General features: G+C 42.1%; 1 protein-coding gene and 1 pseudogene across 2 annotated transcripts; one reads left to right on the forward strand and one right to left on the reverse strand.

Annotated features, from left to right (window-relative positions):
• Positions 1 to 4,975: 4,975 nt before the first annotated feature.
• LOC110127626 (nuclear RNA export factor 3-like) lies at positions 4,976 to 14,086 on the reverse strand. Of its 2 annotated transcripts, XM_020877947.2 has the most exons (18): positions 13,857 to 14,086; positions 11,209 to 11,365; positions 10,836 to 10,989; positions 10,152 to 10,235; positions 9,941 to 10,045; positions 9,737 to 9,817; positions 9,098 to 9,205; positions 8,841 to 8,950; positions 8,250 to 8,262; positions 7,818 to 7,886; positions 7,680 to 7,735; positions 7,476 to 7,583; positions 7,297 to 7,355; positions 7,076 to 7,191; positions 6,937 to 6,979; positions 6,323 to 6,395; positions 5,642 to 5,776; positions 4,976 to 5,132 (listed from the first exon to the last, which is right to left on the reverse strand). In XM_020877947.2, coding segments are annotated over exons 1-18 (1,476 nt in total). In that variant the 5' UTR covers positions 13,861 to 14,086; the 3' UTR covers positions 4,976 to 5,131. The 2 variants fall into 2 exon arrangements, with proteins under 2 accessions (XP_020733606.2, XP_070320730.1); XM_070464629.1 differs by having other exon boundaries at positions 4,976 to 5,776.
• Positions 14,087 to 25,071: 10,985 nt separating this feature from the next.
• Positions 25,072 to 26,184, forward strand: LOC110127627 (E3 ubiquitin-protein ligase RNF168 pseudogene; annotated as a pseudogene).
• The last annotated feature ends 528 nt before the right edge of the window (positions 26,185 to 26,712 follow it).

Here is a 26,712-nt window from a genome sequence, read left to right on the forward strand (position 1 = left end):
AGGAAACTACAGTCATCAAAGCAACTCGATACTGGAAAAAAAGCAGACATATGTATCAATGAACAAAGTAGAGAGTCCAGAAATAATCCCACGAGTGTATGCCTGCGTGCGAAGTTGCTTTAGTCATGTCCGACTCTTTACAACCCCATGGACTGTAGCCCACCAGGCTCCTCTGCCCATGGATTCTCCAGGCAAGAATACTGGAGTGGGTTGCCATGCCCTCTTCCAGGGCATCTTCCTGACCCAGGGATTGAACCCACGGATTCTTCACCTCTAGTGACACCTGGGAAGCCCAAACCCATGCACCTATGGTCTTCAACAAAGAGGCAAGAATATACAATGGAGAAAAGACAGTCTCTTCAATAAGTGGTGCTGGGAAAACTGGACAGCTACATGTAAATCAGTGAAATTAGAACACACCCTCACACCACATACAAAAATAAACTCAAAATGATTTAAAGACAGCATAAACTCTTAGAATTCTGAGAACAGAAGCCAAACACTCTGACAAAAAATCATAGGAATATTTTCTTAGATCAGTCTCCCAAGGCAAAATAAATAAAAACAAAATAAACAAATGGAACCTAATTAAACTTAAAAGGTTTGCACAGCAAAGGAAGCCATCAACAAAATGAAATGACAACTTATGGGATGAGAGAAAAATATTTGAAATGTCGTGACTGTCAAGGATTTAATATCCAAAATACACAACTCTGTAACAAAAGGTAAACAACAAAATGAAAAAATGGGGAGAAGATCTAAATATTTTTCCAAAGAGATGCAGAGGTCCAAGAGGAACTGGAAAAGAGGCTCAACATAAGTAAATATTGAGTAAGTAAGTAAGTAAGTGTTAGTCACTCAGTCGTGCCTGACTCTTTGCGACCCCATGGACTGCAGCCCACCAGGCTCCTCTGTCCATGAGATTTTCCAGGCAAGGATACTGGAGTGGGTTGCCATTTCCTTCTCCAGGGAATCTTCCCAACCCAGGGATTGAACCTGGGTCTCCTGCACTGCAGGCAGATTCTTTACCAACTGAGCTACAAGGGAACCCCAAGTATCGTGCCCAACTCTCTGCAAACCCATGGACCCACCAGGCTCCTCCGTCCATGGGATTCTCCAGGCAAGAATACTGGAGTGTGTTGCCATTTCCTTCTCCAGGGGATCTTCCAGACCCAGGGATCGAACCCAGGTCTCCCACATTGCAGGCAGATGCTTCAACCTCTGAGCCACCAGGGAAACCCAAGTAAATATTAGGGAAATGCAAATCAAAACCACAATGGGGTTATGCCTCACATGGGTCAGACTGGCTATCATAAAAATTCTACAAATAATGAATTCTGGAGAGGGTGTGGAGAAAAGGGGCCTTGATACACTGTGGGTGGGAATTAAATTGGTGCAGCCACTATGGAGAATGGTATGGAAGAATCGGAAAAAGCTACAAATATAGCTACCATAGGATCCAGAATTTCCACTTCTGAGTACATAACCAGAAAAAAAAAGAAAACTGTCATTCATAGCAGCACCATTTACAGTAACCAAGACACTCAAACAACACAAGTACCCATCAACAGATGACTAGCTTAAGAAGATGTGATATGATACACACACACACACACACACACACAGTGGACCATCACTCAGCCATAAAAGAATGAAATATTACCATTTGCAGCAGCATAGACAGACCTAGAGAATACTATAGTCAAGTAAGTCAGAAAGAGAAAGTAAATATATATTATTTATATGTTGAATCTTAAAAATAATACAAATGAATCTATATTCAATACAGAAACAGACTCACAGAGAGACAAACTGAGCTTATGATTACCAAAGGGGATAGGGAGTGGAGAGGGACAGGAATTAATTAATAGGAATTTGGGGTTAACAGATACAAACTTTTATACACAAAAACAAAAACTAATAAGGAATTGCAGTAAGGTACAGACATTATATTGATTAATTTATAACAATATATGGACAATAATCTAAAATACATATATATATGTATCCAAATTGCTTTACTGTATACCTGAAAATAATGCTTTACATCAGCTGTATCTCAGTTTAAAAAATTCACACACAAAAAAACTCTTTCTCACTGTTTGTTAAGTGCACATTGGCGTTGAAAAGAGATTAGGGCTGAATGAGATAAAATGTAAAACAGATTTCATATACTAGTTGTGAACATGTTACTATCCTACAATTCAGGTCCTCTTTACAAAGAGTAATAGCTTGTGCTGCCTCCTGGGTTCAGTTCAGCACCTCAGGAATCAGCTTATCATTGTGGCTGCCACAGCCATTCCTTCTGGCCCAGGGAGTAGGACTTCGTCCCCATTATCATCTTCATGTCCAGTGGGGAGCATGATACAACCTAGATTCTACATCAGGTGAGTTTTCCACTATCAGTCTTTAAGCCCTGGAAATCCATCATCTAAAATGGAGCTGCTGGTTGGCCTGTGCAGAGGGCAAAGGGTAGACATCTGACCCTGGAAATTTTACATTCTCCATCAGCCTGAGGTTGACCATCTGTACAACAGGACTACAGCTGCCTACTTCTAGACTTGTTAGAAGAAAAGGAGAAAACCTCAAAGAACAGCTCATACACAACGGGACTTTGAGATGTATTATTTCTGGCCCACCTTGCATCTTGTGTGTGCATGCTAAGTCGCTTCACTTGTGTCTATCTCTGTGCAACCCTATGGACTGCAGCCCACCAGGTTCCTTTGTCCATGGGATTCTCCAGGCAAGAATACTGGAGTGGGTTGCCATTTCCTTCTCCAGGGGATCTTCGTGACCCAGGGATCGAACCCAGTCTCTTATGTCTATCTGCATTGGGAAGTAGGTTTTTTACCACTAGCACCACCTCAGAACGTTTCTGCCTATGTCCTCTTAAATAGAATATTTGAAAAAGTGTCTGGAAATGTAGCATCAAGTAAACGTTGGTTCCATCTCATCAATTCCTATTTCCTCACACTTTCTGGTGTCCTTTTTCAAATTCTAGTTTGACCAGAAGTAACTTCTTATTAAACCCTTAAGGAAGGATTAGTACAGGAGAGCAGAGAATAGGCACAGGTCAGCTAGACAGAAGTCATCAAACAAATGTCCAGTTCCAGAGTCATCAACTGACCACAGGACCTGGGCTTAGTCCCTTACTTGTGTTGGCCTCAGTCCTAACACAGAAGTACACTCACCTTAGAAACAGAGATGATGGGCAGAGCCAGGCAGAACCTGGTCAGAAGACCAGGATTTGATGTTGGGAACCATTATGTGCTGACTGATTTACCTTGATAAATTAGTAATTTATCTAATATGTGTGCTTGGTATCTTTTATCATTTTTGTGGGGTTTTTTTTCAGTTTTATGTGTATTGTTATTTTCCCTACTACTCAGCCAAAATACGAATGATGGAGGTGGTAATTAGCAAGAAGTTAGGGATGAACCCAACTGAGAGTGGAGTATCTAGGAAGTGAACACAGTGTGGAGGTGAGGGATGCAGACAAGCATTGGGCTCTCCCTGGGTGCCGGCCGTGTGCCCATACTCTAATGACCCAAGGAAGATTCTTACCCAATAGCATTCCTGGTTCTCAGCTGCAGACAGTGGGGGCTACCACAATGCGGGCTACCAGGGAGGTGCCTAGCTGAAGCACTCTGCCCTGATCAGCTCCTGCTCCACTGAAGGCCACCATAGCTGCCCTTCCATTGCTATCTCCCAGCTCTTTGCTTCTGGGTATCAGAAAAGGTCCCCCTGTGGAACCTTCCAGACTTGATTCTTAAAGGGCTTCCACATGCAAATGATACTCTATTATCCCCAGTCCTCAAAAGTTGTCCTGCACACTAGGGAAGGGGGACTCTAAGGTAAAGAAGGAAATGTCTTTCTCTCAGAGGTATGTCATCTCCACATATTTACCCAACATACCGTGTTTTTGTAAGCAATGACCTTATACATTTCCTATACACAGCCCGATGATACACACACATGCACACACACAAGTAGATATGCTGGCAATTCAGTTTAATTCTAATTCATCTCCTCATGAAACTGAACATAATGAATTCTTTTCTTAGGTAATGAATGCATGTGCACATGTATGTGTAGTATCATATTCATCAATAGGGGCTTTTGAGGAGTACCCCTTGAGCCTGTTATATCATGGGAGAGCAAAGTAACCATTGCTCCAGCCCACAGTCTAAAAGGGAGGCTGTTCTACTGTCCTCCAGAGAAGGCAAGGGACAGAACCTCACCCCAAGTTCCTGCTTATCTGGACAGGTGATAGAAGCTATAAGAGGAGGACCTCTGTCATCTGTGAAATGGGACTCATCTCTAACACAGAGCTGTCCTGAGGAGTGAGTGAGAAAGCCTGGGGCTAAGGCAGGCACTGGTCATTCCTCATGGTTCTCCTAATGAGAAAGTAGATATCATTAGAAAGGAAGCAATGTCTCTCTGATATGGCTGGAGTTCAAAGTTCTAAAGAGAGAAGGAACTCTAGTCTCTTGGGAGACTCAGAAGATCGTAAGAGGCACCCAACATTATACCTGTGAGCAAATTCTGATCCAGTCCCTACGCTGGGAAGACAGGCTTGCCTTTGACTTACCTGGTGATTTCAGCAAGAGATGGCAACAGGGAAGAAAGCTGTGGTGTTGCCTAACTGCTGCTCCAGGACTGCTCCTTATGTTAATACATTGATAGGAACATTCTGGACCTGTCTCTCATTCAACACTGCAGAGAGGGGATCAGATCATGCAACATCCAGCCATGTCACACCAGAATTTCCAATATCTGCTGCCTCCATGTGGGACAAAAAACTAAAAGTACTACCATTTCATTGAAATACAATGGTCCATTCTTTCATTCACTAATATATATTGGGCTTAAAATTTACACTATTCCATTTGAAATAGCTCTTTACTCCACAGTAGAAATAAGAGGTTAAGAAACAAAATGGGCAAATTTAAGGGTAAAAAAATGAGATGGGATGTCTCCTTCACATTAACTTTTAATCTTGCTCAAGTTTCAAGGCATGAAGATTAAGTAATCAATCCTTGGACTTCATTTCCCCATTCAACCACATGCCTCTCTTTCTCTTCATTTCTGTCTCTGGTTTCCTTTTCTCTCTCGCAATGAGATCTCATTTTCTGTAGATAAATACACAAATAAATACACAAATATACACACACACACACACACACAAATATGTATATACCTACATAAGGAAACTTCAAGGAAGACATAATGAAGATGAAAACATTAAAGAGGTATCTTTGGGTGGCATATAGTGGAACAATGATTTTCCCTGCTCCCCACTGGACATCTACTGTGACATGAAGAGTGGAATGAACCTCAGGCACAGTGTTATCAAGATAAAAGTGCCTGAAAACCCAACTGTCTGTACAGACAAGTGCAGGATTCACCAAACTCACAAAAATGATTCAAGCCTGCTCAAAACAACTAGAAGCTTACTATGTACTAAGAATGAAATGTTCCGGGTTAAAATAACTGAAATAAACAAGGAAAACAATTTACCTTCAAGTTCCCATTAATTATTCGTCCACTCCTCCCAGTTCCCTCCCAACTCCATGCAAACCCAGCAGTCACTTCTGAGACTATTAGAGGTGATTCCACACTGGGAGGAGAAAGCCCACACCATTTCATGCTACTCAGCGGAGAGGTGGAACATGAAAGTGGTCGACAGTGCAGGCACTGGGATGGAGAATGCAGACGCTGAGCTTCACTGGGACTGGCTTCCCTCACAAACAGCTCGTCATTCACTATACAAAGACTGGAGGAAAAATGCACATGTGGACAATTTATGGATGGACCACCTGCACCCCAATCCTGACTGCTAACACTAACACTCAGCAACCGGATCCCTTCCATACCCTCCTGTGTCTGTACCCAGGCTCCTTGACTGGTTCCTCTGCCCCTCACACAGAGCTCACCTTCAAAGAGATTTTCTACTAGCTTCACTCAATGGACAGGCTGATCCCCAACCCAGAGACAACTTCACATTTACCCTGAACAGTAACCCAGTACACAGCAGTACAGGGGTGTACAGTCTGATTCCCATTTTCAGAAGAAGACACTGAGTCACAGACAGATCATGTGACTTGACCAAGGTCACACAGAGAGTGAGCATTGGGTCAAGGAGAGAACCCACGTGCTGATTCCAGAGCCCATGCTCTTCCTAACCACTAGGCTAGGCTGGTCCTTGGAACTCCCTGCTGGCTTTCCACAATACTGAGTCAGCCTAAGGTCTGCACCACCACATGCCCAGGGCCCTGAGCCCAGGCTGGATGGGCCATCCCACCCACAACATGGCTCTCACCTGGAAGAGCTGACGGGAGTAGTGATGAAAGTCCTGGTGAAGGCATGCACACAGCCCTGAGAACTTCCTTCCACTTCAACAACAAACAACAAACAATAAGCAAGAGTACCCCTTAGAGCTCCACGTGTTTACAGGCTCCCACATCATTCCCAAGTCAGGGTCTGACTTGACACTCATGCTGAGGGGACAGCTGTTCACTTGGGGAGCCTGGGTGTCAGGAATGGGGAGGGCAACTGTAGGAGATGTCTGCTCCCAGTAACATGTCCCCATGACAACCACTTCACAAGCTCATGGGATGCATTTTTCTCCATTGCCAAAAAGATGGATATTATGAGGAAACTGTGAGGTTAAATAATAGCCCAGGTTCTGTGTAAGGATCTGGTATGGCAGCCACCAAACTCCACAGCCTGTGTCCCTAATGCCAAGGGTGGGCAGGGCAGACATGGACGCAGTTAAGACCTGGGTTGTCTGTGGGAAGATTGAGGGCTGGCAGGGGTGGGGGGAGGGTGTGGAGGGGAAGGGGAGAATCTGAAAGGAAGAGTTCTGATGGGAGGGAGCCTGACCAGGTGAGAGAGCAGTGTGGCATCTAGAGGGAGCGGGCTGCACATACTCACCTTCCTTGAACACCCCACTGACAGAGAAACAGAGCATGGTTTCCTAATAGGCAAGAGACCAGGTACTCAGTCACCCCTCATCCTCTTCCCCACCAGTGGCTTCCTACCTCCCACTACCAAGGGAGGAGCAGGTACTCACCGTCTGGAAACACATGTCCACCATGAAGGAGCTGAAGTCATGCTGAGTTTTGGGCAATGCACAGAGGGCATGCACAATGTCATGTTTTGTGTGTTTCAGCATCTGGACACGCAGGTCTGTGGGGGAGGGGAAGAAAGGGAAGGTCAGGGCAGCCACACCATGGATGCTATGATTGCCCCCCTCACAGCACTTCCCACCTAGCTTTCCCACCACACACTCACTGGGGTCCTTGAGCTTCTCTGTACTCCTGTTGTCCTTGAAGTACAGGCGCATGCTGCTTCTAGGAGACACAGAGGAAGCTTGGGTGGTAGTCCAGCCATCATAGGTGTCAGCAGGAGCTGGCCTGCATCTGCTGGGGAACCACACAGCCTGGGGGAGGAGTCTAGGCTGTGATACTCACAATCCTGAGTCCTTGGGGTGGAATGGAATCGTCAGGAAGAAGCAGGCCTCCTCGTGATAAAAATCCAGGAGTCCCTGGCGATCTCCATAGTCATGAATCAAGTAATACCTGAGGGAAGCAGTGAGTACAATCTATCTCTCTGGTCTGGAGTTTGGGTCACCCTTTCCTAGACCTCCCCTTGTTCAGATTCCCAGGGGTACTTACTCCTGCAGGAATTGCAGAATTTGACTGTTCACCTGATCAAATCCAAAGAAACTTCCCTGGAATCAAAACAGTCTTCAGGACAAGGGCTGACACACCCTCATGTACCACCTAGGACCCTGCTGGATCCAATGTGCTCACCTTGCACATTGATAAGAACTTAGGAACTTCAATAGCACACTTAGAACCTGAGAGTGTCTCCTGGCCATCCTGAATAAGGGAAGAGGAAGTCAGCGGTGCAGTCCAGGACGTGGTGTTGGATGATCAGGGAAAAGGATGGGCCCAGGATGGGGTGGGGGTCTGAGGTCAGATGAGAAAGGGCCCTGGAAACACCAGTGGCAGGACTACATTTTCAATTATCTTCATGGTTTCCCCAAAGCCTGTGGCGTACAAGGCTGAAGAAGATCCAGAGCTTTTTCAGATTCTCACAGAGAATGGTACACCTCCCTCCCACAGGACATTTAAGGGTCAGGTTCAAAAATAGAATGTGGACAGTTCCTAACATGTTTCAGAGTAGTTTGAGGGCACTGTCAATGCTATTTAGTGGAGTCTGTGATCAAGGAATGCACTTACCAAGCTTAGTAACCTAGGGAACAATTCCAGGATGGTGTTGCCAAAATCAAGACAAAAGAGAAAAGTCAGTGAAACTGTGGAGATGACCCTCCTTATTGGAGCAGTCACTCACAGCAATCACAGCCCTGTGTGCCCACCACAGAACCCAGTATCTTAGCATTCCAGGGCCCTGGTCACCACTCCATGGACTGACCTAGAGGGAGATTGTTCCCTCCACTCCTTTCTACCAGTCCCTCCTCCATCTCCTTTCTCCTGGGTAGCTCCCAGCCAGACTGTCCTGACTCCCTTCTCCAGTGCCACAAGGACCAACACTTCAAATTCAGTCTGCCAGGCCTGCCTTCCCTCCCTTCCTTCCTTCCTCGTGGGCCCACTGAAGGCTATGGAGAGAACAGGGAATGGGGGGAGAGCCCAGTGCTTTGCTATATCACAGGTTGTCCGACACTCTGTCAAGTCAGAACAAACCTCAGGGATGACCAGGTGTTATGTTAGGGAAGTGAGCAAGGTGGGGCTCAGGAGGTAGGGAGAGGGAGTGGAGGGAGGAGGGGAGAGATGAGAGAGAAATAGGGATGCAGAGACAAGGCAGAGAGTGACCTTATGTTGGTTGACTTATCAGGGAAGTTGGTGCACACAGCATTTCTGTCTGCACATATCCCTTCTGGTTCCAGCTGCTGACCCTTGTCCATCTGCCCTTCAGCCTTCACCTGGAATTATCGGTAAAACCCACATCTACCAGATATCTCTTCATCCATATCCTTCCTTTCCCTACAAATCCACTTCCCCTCATCTGTTACCACCCCATGAACCCTCCTATCTTCCTTTCAAGGGAGGATCTGGATGCCCCACCTCACCTCAGTGTTGGAGGTGTTCAAGCTCTGGACATTGGAAGCATTCCCCATAATGGTGGACAGGCCATCCAGCAGGTAGGGTTTCTTGTTGCTCAGGTCCAAGGATGAAAACTATGATGAGGAAAGGGAGTGAGAACCCCAAAGGGAATACCTGAGACATATCTGCCTCTTCTACCTAATATCTCCCTCCCTCACCATCAGTCCCAACATTGGGCCTAGGTCCTCACCATGGGCCTGATCCCTGGAAGGATGTGCAGGGAAATAACCATGCCATTTCTACAGTTCTGTGTCATTCCAATATCACAGGTCATCAAGTCTCCAGGAAGCCAGGACAAGGGATACAAAGGCTGAGAGGGTCCCAGATGGCACACCTCCAGCACCAACCCCTCCCCATGATATCATCTTTGAGTGCTCTACCCAGACAGACCCTCTACCCTCACCTGCCCTACAATTACTACTGTAGCCATACCAGGGCCAAAGCGGAGTCTCTGATGTCAAGAGATTGCTGGCAGGCATCCTATGGTTTGTTCATGGTCAGCTGCAGAGTTAGGGATGGGGTTCAGTGGCTCTGAGTCTGGGGGTGAGCCGAGGGGAGCAGTGGGTCTGGCTGTGAGTGCACAGTTTATGCTTAGTCTGCATTACCTTTATCTGCTCCACCTTTTCAGACGTCAGCACCTTCTGCACAGACTGGGGTGACTCACAGGGTTCAACCAAGATAAATATCTGTAGAGAACACAAGAGGGGCTGGGTAAGCTCCAGGAAATCTGTGCATGGGATCAAGCAAGACCATGCCCCTCCCCTGCCCTCTTGTCCCTAGTCAGGCCTGATAACGCCTTTGACACACACCTTTTCATTAAACTTATTGAAAATCTTGCCATTGATATTCTTCAATTCACAGGCAATGTTGGCATTCTCTACAAAGAACTGGGCCTGCATTTTCTCATAGTGAAACTGTAGGGAGAGTGACAGGGGAAACAGAATATAAGACCAGTGCCATTTCCTTTCTGGGCCTGCCACTAACCCCATTTCGTCTCATCATCTCCATGTCCTGTATTACTTCGAATGCAGTGAAGGGGACACTGCACTTCTTCTGAATCAAATTCAGCAGCCACTTCTCACCATATTTTATACCAAAGGGAATCTAGGAACCAGAGAACAAATGAGAAAGAGAATGGATACAAAGAAATCTATGGTTAACATAAGACTCAATTGTGTCTTGATTATCATTTTTAAAGTTAGGACAATATCTGTTATCTTAACTTTTTTTTTTTTTTTACCAGACATGGATTTTCTATATAACTTTCTTTTCTTTCAAACACTCTTCCTGAATAAGTTGACTTAATATGTTTCACATGTAGTTCCTTTTATTAATTTCCAAGACATCCATATGAGGTAGACTTGGCCTGTCACTCTGACACGGACCCGAGAGACTCAACCTCTTCCCACACCCAGCTTGAGCCAAACACATGATCTGGTGTGAAGTGTTCCATCTCCTTGGCAGTAGGTTTCCTCTTTTGCTTTTAGTCAACCTTTCCCATGCTCCTCCTTGCAGGCAATCTGTTTCCTTTCTATTGCTTCTCTGAACTCACCCTTAGATGATCTAGGAAGACAGCTCCTAGTAAGAACAAGACAGATTGCCAACACCACTGCCCCAGAAAAATTCCCAGCATCTCTACACAAATCCAACCTGACTCTCTCTATCGTCTTCTACATATTAGGTCCATTTAGCCAGAACACTCACTATGATCTTGAACCAGCTCCCCAAGGTCTCATCCTGTCTGTTTCTCTCCATTCTTTTTTCTGGAGGCTTTTGTTTTGTCTCCATGTAAATATGCATTTGGTCTTGTTTCTGAAAACTACTTCTCCAATGATGGGATGGAAGTTCACAGCAAGCACTGTGGGGAAGTGGAGAGAAGAAAGTGGTCCATATAGGCTTGGAAAGTCTTCTCTACATTTTCCCACATCATACCAGAGCTACAATGATTATTGCTCAAGCATTAACCTCATCAAGTATTCCTCAATCTTCCAAGTTGGATAGAAAAATGACTGATTTAACTACAAGACTTTGTTGTTCACTGGTTGGTACATGTCAGCCATGGTGACTGGTCACTTACTATCTTGCTTGGTTGTCCGTACAAGCATCACTTTCTTCTGAATCTCTATATTGCTGCTGCTGGGAAATGACCTGTTCAGACCAATAGGTGTATCGCCTTCGGTAAACACCCCAGCTTGGTGCTCTTCTTTGTAAAGTGTTCACTTTATTGGTGTGCTCTAAAATTGACAACAACATATCAGTGGTCCCAGTACCAGAAGAAGTCCTCAGTAAATATCATGGCTAAAGAAAAATTATCACTGACTTTGTGATAAACAGAAATGCATCTCATGCTAAAAAAAATAAGGTAACAGACTTCACTCTGGCTCCACTTTTCAGGAAATGAGAGGTAGGGAGCAGTCACAGCCAAGAGGAAAACAGGCACTGAGGTCTGGATCTAGAGTAGTCTGTGATGTTAGACTTTGATCTACTTGGTTCAGGCTAAGTGACCTGGGACAAGTGGCATTTCATCCCCAAGTCTCAGTTCTCTGCTCTGCTCTAGGGGGACATTAAAACATACTCTTAAATCTACCATAGTGTGATAGTTCAAAGGTCAAAGGTGATCTGCATCCCTGAAGGAAAAATTAGAGAAATGAATGATAAGTCTGATGAAAAGATCCAGAATGGAGTCTGGAGAGATACAATATGGAGAATATCAAAAGAGAAGTGTAGAGAATTACAGGTGATGAAAGGAGTATACCTAATACACAGTTAATGTGAGTGCCAGAGAGGAGGAGAGGAAGACAGTGGAGAAATGGTAGCTGATGAGAACTTGGTTGAAAAGTTTCCAAAAGTAGCAAGATATCAACAGAAGATAACAATATTAATCAGATTAAAAGTATTTTTTAAGGAAAAATATTTTTAAAAGAAACTGTGTTCATTTCATCATCATGCAACAATAACTCAGAAAATTTGTGGTCAAAAGATTCAAACTAAAAGAAAATGTATATGTTATTTTTCAGGCAGGAGAAATAACTTCCCAGGTGGAGTCACATAGATACAGGAAAGAAAGCCTAATGCCATCTGTGAATGTGTGAGCAACTTTAAATGAGTACTGACTATATAACACAGTGATACTAATTTCTTATGGGAATTTAAATATAGGGAGGATGAAAATGTGTGACAATATGTTTGGAGGCAGTATTCAGAATCAAAGTGTCTCAAGCAAGTGCTCGGGCCTGGTGCACTGGGAAGACCCAGAAGGATTGGGTGGAGAGGGAGGTGGGAGGGGGGACTGGGATGGGGAATACATGTAAATCCATGGCTAATTCATTTCAATGTATGACAAAAACTACTGTAATGATGTAATTAGCCTCCAACTAATAAAAATAAATGAAAAAAAAAAAAAAAAACAAAGTGTCTCAAGGTCCCATAATTCTCCCAGCAGTTTTAAAGAACTAATTAGCTAATATTAGACTATGAAATAGCAAAAATATCCATTGTAATCTGATGGATAACTACTACAAGAATGGCAAAAGAATGTTTAACAATCTAGCCACATGTGGTAATAATTTCATAGTTATAAAATATTAATCATTTCAAAGGAATTTAGAAGAGGAAAATACATATGTACATATACATTAATATGACATATGTAAACCAAATTACATCTTTTTTACATTAAAAGATTCAGACTAAATATTACTTAAAAAAAAAAAAAACCCAAAGCAACAAACAGACAAAAGGCTATTATCAGATGGGAGAAGAAACCTTCCATCAAATACTCTTGAAAAGAGACACATGCAAAATTTAATCATCTAGAAAATTTGAAAATTAAAAATGGCAAAATGTATACCTTTTCCACATGAACCTACAGAAAGATGGTGTAACCATATTATACCAAAAGAAAATGTAGACTTTAAGAAAAAAAGAGACATTACAAGAGAAAGAGATTTTCTTATGCTAACAGAGACAATGCTGTAAGAAGATATTAACACAAAATTCTAAATGCATGCCTTAATTCAAAACCAAAATATTGAAAACTAGTACTGACAGAAATAGAGAATGGACAAAACAAAAGTCACAGTGGGAAACTGTAACACAGCTCACCTAGTGACAAATGAAGTGGCAAATTAAAAAAAAAAAAACTAAGCTAGATGGTGAAGATTTTTAAATATGACAAATATACTACCAAATTAATTTAATTGATATAGAACCACCCACATACATAGGAACTCAGATGGAATGTTGCAGAATCAATCATATACTGGAAAATAAAGCAAGCTTCAAGAAGTGTCTATGGACTAATACAATTTACCCTGGCTAGATAATAGAAGATTCTATTTTTCTAATAGAAGTAGTAATGGTGGATTTTCTTACTCTTCCACCTCTATTATTAATCCAAAGAATGGCAGTTTCTGTGAACCCCACCCCTCACCTAGGTTACCATCCCCCCTCTCCAAGCCCTAAGCTACATGACTCAGGTTTTTTCCTTAAATAGGGGAAAAAATCCATACAATGGGATATTTTCCATGTGGGATGAAGATGGGTGCCCGAGCCCATGTGGCCCATTTCCTCAGAGTAGAAATTAATCAGCCTTGGCCCTCTCCCCGCTTTCTCTATAGGAGGGTCAGCTGGTTGGGGTCCTGTGGGTTGGAGTGGGGTAGGGAACCCAGAACTCTTCCTGCTCTGTGACAATCTGAAGAGAAGGTCTCACACAGACCAACTCACCCATGGGATGGCCTGAAAGCAGCGATCTGTCACCACTGTCCTCACAGGCTGCTCTAGAAGGGACTGTGTGGGTCTGGAGCTGGAGGTTTGGAGAATATCAAGGAATGCTGGCAAGCAAGGAGACAGCAGGTCCCAAACTCTCAGGGTCACGAAAGATGGAGTCCTTACAGGAAGTCCCTTCCCCAAGGGCATAAAGGAGGAGAGCCCTGGGAGTCAGAGGAGACTAAACTTCCTGTAATTACTGCCCTCTGAGTTTGCTACCAGCCTAACATCCAGGGAACTCTTTCCAACAGTACCTCCCCTTCAGAGGAGGTCAACTAGAATCAGGAGGCTTAGGGGATCTTGATACTTACAGCTACAAACACAGAGAACTCTCTATGCCAGATTCTGCATTAGCTACATTACATTGTGTTCCTTCATTCTGCAGACCCAGAGAACTGGGAAGGCCAGCAGTAGGAAACTCTCTGTCCTTGCTACATTGCATCTGTTCTTTCATGTATTCCTCACAAGGGGACTCTGATACCAGGACCATCGGCTTTCCCAGGTTGCTGAGGCTTACTGAGGTGCTGCACTTGTCTAGGGTCATTCAGATGCTACTTGGAGAAACAGGCTGAAACTGAACTCCACGGAATGGAAGATAACTTCTTGAAGCATAGCTTTACTAAATATTTCGTGCAATATAGGGGGTTTTCTGAAGTTTATGCAAAGTACCCGACCATTCTAAAAATAATCAAATGGCTAAAATTAAATATAACACATTCCAGAGGATCATATGAAAACAACAACAACAAACAAACAAACAAAAAAAAAACCTTGAAAGTATAAAGAAAATACCAAACAGAGTTTGATGGGTCACTGTAATGACAGTGGGGAGGGGGGAAGCTAAAGCATATCCTTTCCTTTAAAAATATATAATCAGTGTAGGCAGATATCCCCTAGTGCAGTCATCCCCAACCCCTGGGCCACGGAAACATACCAGTCCCAGGCCTGCTAAGAACAGACTATACTACAAAGCCACAGTCATCAAGACAGTATGGTACTGGCACAAAGACAGAAATATAGATCAATGGAACAGAATAGAAAGCCCAGAGATAAATCCACGAACCTATGGTCACCTTATCTTCGACAAAGGAGGCAAGGATATACAATGGAAAAAAGACAACTTCTTTAACAAGTGGTGCTGGGAAAACTGGTCAACCACCTGTAAAAGAATGAAACTAGAACACTTTCTAACACCATACACAAAAATAAACTCAAAATGGATTAAAGATCTAAATGTAAGACCAGAAACTATAAAACTCCTAGAGGAGAACATAGGCAAAACACTCTCCAACATAAATCACAGCAGGATCCTCTATGACACACATCCCAGAATTTTAGAAACAAAAGCAAAAATAAACAAATGGGACCTAATGAAACTTAAAAGCTTTTGCACAACAAAAGAAACTGTAAGCAAGGTGAAAAGACAGCCCTCAGATTGGGAGAAAATAATAGCAAATGAAGCAACAGACAAAGGATTAATCTCAAAAATATACAAGCAACTCCTGAAGCTCAATTCCAGAAAAATAAATGACCCAATCAAAAACTGGGCCAAAGAACTAAACAGACATTTCTCCAAAGAAGACATACAGATGGCACAAAAACACATGAAAAGATGCTCAACATCACTCATTATCAGAGAAATGCAAATCAAAACCACAATGAGGTACCATTACACGCCAGTCAGGATGGCTGCTATCCAAAAGTCTACAAGCAATACATGCTGGAGAGGGTGTGGAGAAAAGGGAACCCTCTTACACTGTTGGTGGGAATGCAAATTAGTACAGCCACTATAGAAAACAGTGTGGAGATTCCTTAAAAAGCTGGAAATAGAACTGCCATATGACATAGCAATCCCACTTCTGGGCATACACACCAAGGAAACCAGATTTGAAAGAGACACGTGCACCCCAATGTTCATCACAGCACTGTTTATAATAGCCAGGACATGGAAGCAACCTAGATGCCCATCAGCAGACGAATGGATGAGGAAGCTGTGGTACATATACACCACGGAATATTACTCAGCCATTAAAAAGAATTCATTTGAATCAGTTCTAATGAGATGGATGAAACTGGAGCCCATTATACAGAGCGAAGTAAGCCAGAAAGATAAAGACCATTACAGTATACTAACACATATATATGGAATTTAGAAAGATGGTAACGATAACCCTATATGCAAAAAAAGAAAAAGAGACTCAGATGTATAGAACAGACTTGTGGACTCTGTGGGAGAAGGCGAGGGTGGGATGTTTCAAGAGAACAGCATCGAAACATGTATATCTAGGGTGAAACAGATCACCAGCCCAGGTTGGGTGCATGAGACAAGTGCTCGGGCCTGGTGCACTGGGAAGACCCAGAGGGATGGGGTGGAGAGGGAGGTGGGAGGGGGGACCGGGATAGGGAATACATGTAAATCCATGGCTAATTCATTTCAATGTATGACAAAAACCACTGCAATGTTGTAAAGTAATTAGCCTCCAACTAGTAAAAATAAATGGAAAAAAAAAAAGAACAGGATCTCACAGTAGGAGGTGAGCATAGGACTGTCAAGCAAGCAAGAAAAGGTTCATCTGGACCTCCCCACCACTAGATTTACTGTCTGAACCATCCCGCCCTCCCTTAGAGCCAGAACTGTAGCTCTGAAAGCTTCAAGTCAGATGGATTTCTAAAGAGAGAAGGAGGGAGAAGCCTGGGCTTCAATTCATGAGCCAGAACTTTCTGGAATTTGTAATATCTTCTGGAATTTTCCAATATTTTCTATTGGAAAATACGGATCTCTATGCCCTGAAAGAGGAAGTCCAGGGCTGAGAGAGGTGATGAAAACCCGAACAAGATGGTGTGAACATCTGAGGTGAGGGAAAATGTAAGGCAGAAATGCATATGAATACACAGATACAATGTCAAGTCAAAAGATGAAAATTTTGACTTTTTATGAAACATTATCATATGAATATTTTATAACATGTAAATATATGAACTTTTCTGTCAATTAGTTACTAGTTATTTTCAAGTGTTCCTCTTGACAAATTAGCCTAGTTATAAAATTTGAAACATTAAAAATATATTCTTAGAAACTCACATGATTCTGTACTTTACATCTACATGATCATTTCACCATGACTCACAGATACCCTAGACATCAATGTAAAAGGATTGATGCATGTATTCCTGAAGTGTTTCTCTTCTGGTAAGGTGTGTTTTGTGTATGTGTGTTTTCAGAAGGTGGAGTGGGGAGGGGTGGGGGTGTGATAAGTCACTCAGTTCATATTATCATAATCTTCTAAGTTACTTTTCATTCCAATCCCAAAGAAAGGCAATGCCAAAGAATGCTCAAACTACTGCACAATTGCACTCATCTCACATGCTAGTAAAGTGATGCTTAAAATTCTCCAATCCAGGCTTCAGCAATATGTGAACCGTGAACTTCCAGATGTTCAAGCTGGTTTTAGAAAAGGCAGAGGAACCAGAGATCAAATTGCCAACATCCGCTGGATCATCGAGAAAGCAAGAGAGTTCCAGAAAAATATCTACTTCTGCTTTATTGACTATGCCAAAGCCTTTGACTATGTGGATCACAATAAACTGTGGAAAATTCTGAAAGAGATGGGAATACAAGACCACCTGACCTGCCTCTTGAGAAACCTGTATGCAGGTCAGGAAGCAACAGTTATAACTGGCCATGGAACAGCAGACTGGTTCCAAATAGGAAAAGGAGTATGACAAGGTTGTATATCGTCACACTGCTTATTTAACTTATATGCAGAGTACATCATGAGAAACACTGGACTGGAGGAAGCACAGGCTGGAATCAAGATTAACAGGAAAAATATCAGTAAACTCAGATATGCAGATGATACCACCCTTATGGCAGAAAGTGAAGAAGAACTAAAGAGCCTCTTGATGAAAGTGAAAGAGGAGAGTGGAAAAGTTGGCTTAAAGCTCAACATTCAGAAAACTAAGATCATGGCATCTGGTCCCATCACTTCATGGCAAATAGATGGGGAAACAGTGGCTGACTTTATTTTTCTGGGCTCCAAAATCACTGCAGATGGTGATTGCAGCCATGAAATTAAAAGACGCTTACTCCTTGGAAGGAAAGTTATGACCAACCTAGACAGCATATTAAAAAGCAGAGACATTACTTTGCCAACAAAGGTCCATCTAGTCAAAGGCTATGGTTTTTCCAGTGGTCATATATGGATGTGAGAGTTGGACTATAAAGAAAGCTGAGCACCAAAGAATTGATGCTTTTGAACTGTGGTGTTGGAGAAGACTCTTGAGAGTCCCTTGGACTGCAAGGAGATCCACCCAGTCCATCCCAAAGGAGATCAGTCCTGGGTGTTCATTGGAAGGACTGATACTGAAGCTGAAACTCCAATACTTTGGCCACTTGATGCGAAGAGCTGACTCATTTGAAAAGACCCTGATGCTGGGAAAGATTGAGGGCAGGAGGAGAAGGGGACGACAGAGGATGAGATGGTTGGATGGCATCACCGACTCAATGGACATGGGTTTGGGTGGACTCTGGGAGTTGGTGATGGACAGGGAGGCCTGGCATGCTGCGGTTCATGGGGTCGCAAAGAGTCGGACACAACTGAGCGACTGAACTGAACTGAACTGAAGGTGCAAAAAATAAATTAAAATAAAATTTTCATTTATATAAATAATTATATGCAAATTCATTGTTTTGTTTATTATGACATCTTCAGATTTTCATTTCCTCAGTTAAGGGTTTGGTATCCTTCCAGATCTTGATTGAAAAGCACTTGCTTTTTAGCTGAGTTGAATTAGTTGTAGTCATCTTTTGTCCTTTTCTCTGCTGATTAACAGAAATCCTATTTGTTCTTGCATGTAAGCACAAAATCTATAATATCGTTTGAAATGTAGTCTTCCATCTTTTCAATTTTTAAATTATTTTCTCCTGTGCCACCAAAGAAATTGCTGTAATTTTCATGGATTTTCTAAATTTAAATGTAGCACAGCTGTGACTGAAAAAAATAAGTAATACATAGAGTTGCAGCAAATACAGGTCCACTGGGAATTCTAGATTCAAACTTTGAAGGCCTCAGAGTAAAATGGAAAAGAACATTAGATCACATAACATTTGAATACGTGTTTGCTTTTAGGAGAAACCATGTAAAGTGCTTCTGGCCTAAAATAATCTATAAATGATCATTTCTTTCCCTCCGTGGAAGTTAATTTCCTCTGCTTCAACCTAGGCCCCACATAAATCCCTCAGGACACTTCAGTGTCTGGGGCCCTGTATCCAGGGAGTGGATTTCATCTCCATCATCTTCAAGACCAAGACATGGGAGAGAGGGTTGTTTGAGTACCCTATCAGCATATCATTGGCACCAGGACAACCAAAACTAGATATGTGACACAAGAAAAGCTTTGAACTCTGTTACAAACTTTATTAGAGCTATTCAAGAGAAGTTAGAAAAAAAGGCTGAAACTCTTCCAAATGAAAATGTCACATATAAAGAAAATCAAATTATTGGCAAATTATTTACAATATATTTTAGACCAGATATTTTATGTTATATAATATAAATAAACCTCATTAGTAAAAGTGGGTCACTCAAAGTTATGAAAAAAATTTGGATGAGAACCATGAACCACAAATATATAAAGATTAAACAAAACAAGATTACAAAAACAAGTCTATATGCAAGTACATATGAGTGCACATATATCACCATATGCATATATACATAAACATACATCTATATGTATATGAAAAATGCTATATATACACACTGTGAGCAAAAATTGGAAGAGCAGATATGTCCATGTAAAAAATATTTATATAATATTGTACACAGAGAAATATATTTGGGGAACAAATGTATAAGCTAAATTATCAAGAATAAACTTGTGATGAAAAACATTAAAAATATATAAAAATATTTTCTCTGACATACACACTTTTCTGCATTTCATTAGTTTTGAAAAGAAATATGTTCATTTTAAATCAGAAAAATAAAAAAATGTATTTTATTGTTGTTGTTTAATTGTTCAGTCGTATCCAATGCTTTGTGACCCCATGGACTGCAGCATGCCAGGTTTCCCTGTCCTTCACCATCTCCTGGAGTTTGCTCAAACTCATGTCCATTGAGTGAGTGATGCCATCCAACCATCTCGTTCTCTGTCATCCCCTTCTCCTCCTGCATTCAGTCTTTCCCAGCATCAGGGTCTTTTCCCATCAGGTGGCCAAAGTATTGGAGCTTCAGCTTCGGCATCAGTCCTTCAATGAACATGCAAGGTTGATTTCTTTTAGCATTGACTGGTTTGATCTCCTTCCTGTGCAAGGGACTCTCAAGAGTCTTCTTCAACACCACAGTTCAAAAGCATTGATTCGTCATACTCAGTCTTCTTTACAGTCCAATTTTCACATCCATTCGTGTCTACTGAGAAAACCATAGCTTTGACTAGATGGACCTTTATTGGCAAAATAATATCTCTACTTTTTCATATGCTCTCTAGGTTTGTCATAGCTTTTCCTGCAAGGAGCAAGTGTCTTTTACTTTCATGGCTGTAGTCAATGTCTGCAGTGATTTTCCAGCCCAAGAAAATAAAGTTTGTCACTGATGAAGACCCTCCACCTTTTCCTTCTCTGTGGTGTTCACTGCTTGGCTAACTGGGTGGTTAAACACATGATCTTGTCTTCATTTCAAGAGAGTTTATTTGGGAGAAACAGAGCAATGCATATTCTGAAACTACTTTCAACTCAAGACCTTCGTTAAAGTTCTGGGAATAGGAGTTGGTTCCCAACTGCTGAATATGAGGTTTGTTTAGAGATAGATTCCCTTCTCCTATACATATGTGATTTCCCTGAAGCTGCTCAGTTGGGATGGTCATACGGTAGATTCATAAATGACTTCTGAGTCCAACCTATTACCAAAGTCTCTTGGCTAGGAGGTGTCCCCATTCTGATGCTGAGTTGCTTTTCTAGGGAAAGGACTGGGGATTTGTATTTATACATATTGTTGTGCAATTGCCAAGTCGTGTACAACTCTGCGACCTCATGGACTGCTGCTGCTGCTAAGTCACTTCAGTCGTGTCTGACTCTGTGCGACCCCATAGACAGCAGCCCACCAGGCTCCTCTGTCCCTGGGATTCTCCAGGCAAGAATACTGGAGTGGGTTGCCATTTCCTTCTCCAATGCATGAAAGTGAAAAGTGAAAGTGAAGTCGCTAAGTCATGTCCAACTCTGCACAACCCCATGGACTGTAACCTACCAGGCTCCTCCGTCCATGGGATTTTGCAGGCAAGAATACTGGAGTGGGTTGCCATGTCTTTCTCCAGCATGCCAAAATTCCCTGTTCTTCACTATCTCCTGGAGTTTGCTCAAACTCACATCCATTGAGTCAGTGATGCCATCCAACCATCTCATCCTCTGTCACCCCCTTCTCCTCCTGCCCTCAGTCTTTCCCAGCATCAGGGTCTTTTCCAATGAGTCAGCTTTTCCCATCAGGTGGCCAAAGTATTGGAGCTCCAGCTTCAGCATCAGTCCTTCCAATGAATATTCAGGGTTGATTTCCTTTAGGATGGACTAGTTGGATCTCCTTGCTGTTCAAGGGACTCTCAAGATTCTCTCCAGCACCACAATTCAAAAGCATCAATTCTTCAGTGCTCAGCTTTCTTTCTTTTTTTTTTTTTTTTCAGCTTTCTTTATGATCCAACTCTGACATCCATACATGACTACTGGAAAAACCATAGCTTTGACTACTCAAGCCTTTGTCAGCAAAGTAATGTCTCTGCTTTTTAATACACTGTCTAGGTTTCTCATAGCTTTTCTTCCAAGGAGCATCTTTTAATTTCATGGCTGCAGTCACTGTCTGCAATAATTATGGAGCCAAAGGGGAAAAAAAATCACCACTGTTTCTTCTTTTTCCTCATCTATGTACCGTGAAGTGATGGGACTGGATGCCATGATCTTAGGTTTTTGAATGATGAGTTTAAACCAGCATTTTCACTCTCTTCTTTCAACTTCATCAAGAGGTTCTTTAGTTCCTCTTGACTTTCTGCCATTAGAGTGGTACCATCTTCATATCTGAGGTTGTTGATATTTCTCCCAGCAGTCTTAATTCCAGTTTGTGATTCATCCAGCCTGGCATTTCACATGATGTACTCTGTGTATAAATTAAACAAGCAGTGTGATGATTACAGCCTTGATGTGCTTCTTCCCCAATTTTGAACCAGTATGTTTTTCCATGTTCAGTTATAACTGTTATTCTTTATGTGAATACAGGTTTCTCAGGAGACAAGTAAGGTGGTCTGGTTTTCCTGTTTCTTTAAGAATTTTCCATATTTTGTTGTGATCCATAGAGTCAAAGACTTTAGTGTAATCAATAAAGCAGAAGTAGGGTGTTTCCTGGTGGCGCTAGTGGTAAAGAACCCGCTTGCCAATGCAGGAGACATGAGAGATGTGGTTTGATCCCTGGGTTGGGAAGATCCCCTGGAAGAAGAAATGGCAACTCACTCCAGTATTCTTGCCTGGAGAATCCCTATGGACAGAGGAGCCTGGCAGGCTACAGTTCACAGGGTCACAAAGAGTCAGACACAACTGAAGGGACTTAGTACAGGTGCTTTTCTGGAATTCCCTTGCTTTTTCTGTGACCCAACAAATGTTGGTAATTTGATCTCTGGTTCCTCTGTCTTTCCTAAATCCACCTGTACATATGAAAGTTCTCAGTGCAGATACTACTGAACCCTAGCTTGATAGATTTTGGGCATGACTTTGCTAGCATGTGAAATGAGCTCAATTGTACAGTAGTTTGAACATGTCTTTGGCATTGCTCTTCTTTGGGATTGGAATGAAAACTGACCTTTTCCAGTCCTGTGGCCACTGCTGAGTTTTCCAAATTTGCTGACATATTGAGTGCAACACTTTAACAGCATCATCTTTTAGGATTTTAAATAGCTCAGCTGGAATTCCATCACTTTCACTAGCTTTTCATAATAATGTTTCCTAAGGCACACTTCACTTCACACTCCAGGCTGTCTGGCTCTAGGTCAGTTACCACACCACCATGGCTATCTGATTCATTAAGATCTTTTTTGTATAGTTCTTCTGTGTATTCTTACCACCTCTCCTTAATCGTTTCTGCTTTTGTTAAGTCCTTGCCATTTCCATCTATTATTGTGCCCATTGTTGCATAAAATATTCGCTTGGTATCTTCATTTTCCTTAAGACATCTCTAGTCTTTCTCATTCTATTGTTTTTCTGTACTTCTTTGCATTATTCACTTAAGGAGACTTATACAAGACACTTTATTTGTAGAAAAAATGAAACATGCCTTTAGAAAAAAATCATTAAATACCCTTAAAACCCTATTATTCATGGAGAAGGGTTCTTAACAGTTGAGTATATATTTGTTTTTGAGACATTTTACTATATACATATAACTGTTCATCTTAGAGCACAGTAATCAGGTAATAGACTACTTATCATACTATAAAACCACTTTCTCAAGACAGAAAAAGAGACGGAGCCTGGAGCCTATTATACAATGTGAAGTAAAGCAGGAGGGGAAAGACAAATACTATATATTAATGCACATATATGAAATCTAGTGGAGAAGGAAATGGCAACACAATCCAGTATTCTTGCCTAGAGAATCCAAGGACAGAGGAGCCTGGTGGGCTGCCATCTATGGGGTCACACAGAGTTGGACATGACTGAAACGACTTAGCAGCAGCAGCAGCATGAAATCTAGAAAGATGGTACAGATGAACCTATCCACAGGGCAGATATGGAGATACAGACATAGGGAATAGACTTTCGGACACTGTGGAGGAGGGAGAGAGTGGGATGATTTGAGAGAGTAGCACTGAAACAGATACAATTGTCATAAAAAAAATACATAGCCAGTGGGAATATGCTGTATGACACAGGGAACCCAAACCCTGTGCTCTGTGACAACCTAGAGGGGTGGGCTGGGGAGGGAGTTGGGAGGGAGGTTTAAGAGGGAGGGTCTATATATATGTATATATATACACCTATAAGTGATTCATGCTGATGGGTGGCAGAAATCATCACAATATTGTAACTATCCTTCAGTTAAAAACAAATTTTAAAAAATAACCCATTTTATTCTTTCTTATGCAGGCATTTATATATTTATCTGTACACTTACAAACAAAAGGTAAGATTTTATTTTACTTTTTAAACCCTCCTATCATTATAGAGCTTCCCTAGTAGCTTAAAGGGGAAAACATTTGCATGAAATACAGGAGACCTGGTTTCAGTCCCTGGGTTGGGAAGATCCCCTGGAAAAGGAAACTGGCAACCCACTCCAGTATTCTTACCTGAAGAATTCCATGGACAGAGGAGCCTGGCAACTACAGTCCATGGGGTCGCAAAGAGTCAGACATGACTAAGCAACACACACAGACACACACACACATCACTATAGTGGGTTGACTTATGTCCAGAAAAAGACATGTCCAAACCTCACACCCCCAACCTGTGATGAGATCTTATTTGGCAGTATGGTCTGTGGACATGAAACTAAGGATCTTGATTTGAAATCATCCTGGATGTATGGTGGAATCTAAATCCAATGACTAGTGTTCTTATAAGAAAAAGGAGAGAGAGAGAAACTTGTGACCTCACAAGCCCTTGTAGGATTGCTACCTAGCTGCCTCCAAGATTAGCCTTTTCCCACATACCTCAGAGAGGGGAAGGAGGGCTCAGCGCCCTGAAAAGTGCACATCCATGACCCCATAGCAAAGGTCAAACAGAAGTCCCTCTGCTGAGGAGCCTGGCATCCCTGAGCAAGCATTGGTCTTCATGGAGTGGTATCCTGGGGTCTGCGCAACTCAGCAGCCTCAGCCTTAACGGCCTTAGAGGCTTAGCTGCCCAGAACTAAGGGAGCATCCTTACCTGGTAAGAGGGAGGAATGGAACTTTGCGAGTGCCTTCTGCCCCACTAGAGAGCCTGGTGCCCACCATCTGCCCTACCACAGTGGTTGTCAGTGTCTGGTAGCAGTCAAGGTTCATTTGCTTCCTTTCTGGATACTTGTCTTTAACACGGACAAATTCACTGCCTTCTGGGGTTGTACTGTATACCTGGCCCACAGACCCTTTTTACTTAAAAACATTTGATGCTCCCAATCTCAGAATTCTGATATTGATGGTGAATACACCTTATTAGCATATTAAAATGGCTGTACCCAAAGACACCATCTTTTCCTTGTTGGAATGCCAGTGCCGGATCTGTGTGGAAATCCTCATTGAGCTTGTGACACTGCCTTGTAACCACATACTCTGTAAAACATGCTTCACATCAACTGTTGAAAAGACAAATTTGTGCTGTCTGTTCTGTCAACGCTGGATTGCTTTCTGGACTTGGTATCATACCCTTAAGAAATTCTCTTGTTAATATGGAACTGTGGGAGATAATTCAAAAACACTATCCAGGGGAATGCAGGCTTAGAGTCTTTGGGCAACAATCAGGGGAAATCATTGATGACTATCAGCCAGTCCGCTTATTAAGTAAACCTGGGGAATTAAGAAGAGAATATGAAGAGGAAATAAGCAAGGTGGTGGCAGAGTGATGAACCAGTCAGGAAGAAGAAAACAAAGCCAGTGAAGAATACATTCAGAGATTTAAAGGGATAGGAGGAAAAGTGACAGGCAGAACAAAAGGCACAGAGAGATGGAGGAACAGTTGAAAAGTGATGAAGAGCTGACAAGAAGGCAAAGCTTTAATACTAGAAATTTCTGTGAGGGAAGAGTCTTGTCTTCCCCCTTGAATTACAGGAAGTCTGATCCCACCACAACCAAGTCACAAAATAAAGTGAAGAACAAAGAAGCAAACACTAGTGATATTCAGAAGTATTTGTCATCAAAATCTCAACTTGGGTCAACATCACAGTCTGAAGTTGTTTAAGAAGACAGGCAAATTTCCATGTCCAAGGAAACTGACAGCAGTTATGTGAAGAGCCCTACATGGCAAGACACAGAAATTGAGGTATATATGCCAACACTTTCACCTCAAGAAGAAGTTGCAGAATCTTCAGTAGAGTCATCTAGGCCTCAGTTATGTGCCAGTAGTGGAGAATGGTGCCTTGAAGGAAAAGTCAAAACAAAACAAAGCAATCATGAAAAAGAGTTATGTGTCATAAGTCATGAAGAACCTAAAGCCATAGTTCCCTCTTCTGGAGATGCTATAGTAAAGCCTTTTGGCAATACAGAGTGTGGGTGCACTGTATCAGATATGACACATATACTTAGAAATAACACAGTTGTGATAGAAAATGAAGAGTCTCACTGACTGACAAATAAAGAGATCACCAAAACAAAAAACAGGAATCTTTATCTGAAGCAGTTGATATCCAAGCTGTTCTGCAAAAAGAAAAAAAATATTCCCCAAATTTTCCACAGACCAAGAGTAAACAAGTCAATTTTATCCAGAAACTGATAGATTTGGAACATCTACTTTTTGAGAGACATGAGCAAGAACAGGATAGGTTGTTCACATTGCAGCTTCAGAAAGAGGTGGATCAAGAACAAATGAGGCCAACCCAGTGAAAAGGATCCTCAGATGAATATCAGTTATGGACTACTTCTTCAACTCCAGACAAATTACTAAATGGACAGAGGAAGATTGCCAAAGACAGAAACTTCAAAAGACAAACTGATCTAGAGCATCCAAATCATCAGAGAGCCTCAAAAAAAGGAAATTGGCAAACATCTTTTACAAAGTACCAGCTGTGATGTTCAGTTAATGGAAGAAAGATACCAAGTTCTACTACAGATAATTGTACATATAACTCATTCCCTACAGCCTAGTAAGTCAGAG

Source organism: Odocoileus virginianus, unplaced genomic scaffold, assembly GCF_023699985.2.
Source record: "Odocoileus virginianus isolate 20LAN1187 ecotype Illinois unplaced genomic scaffold, Ovbor_1.2 Unplaced_Contig_37, whole genome shotgun sequence".
In the NCBI taxonomy this organism is placed as follows: Eukaryota; Metazoa; Chordata; class Mammalia; order Artiodactyla; family Cervidae; genus Odocoileus; species Odocoileus virginianus.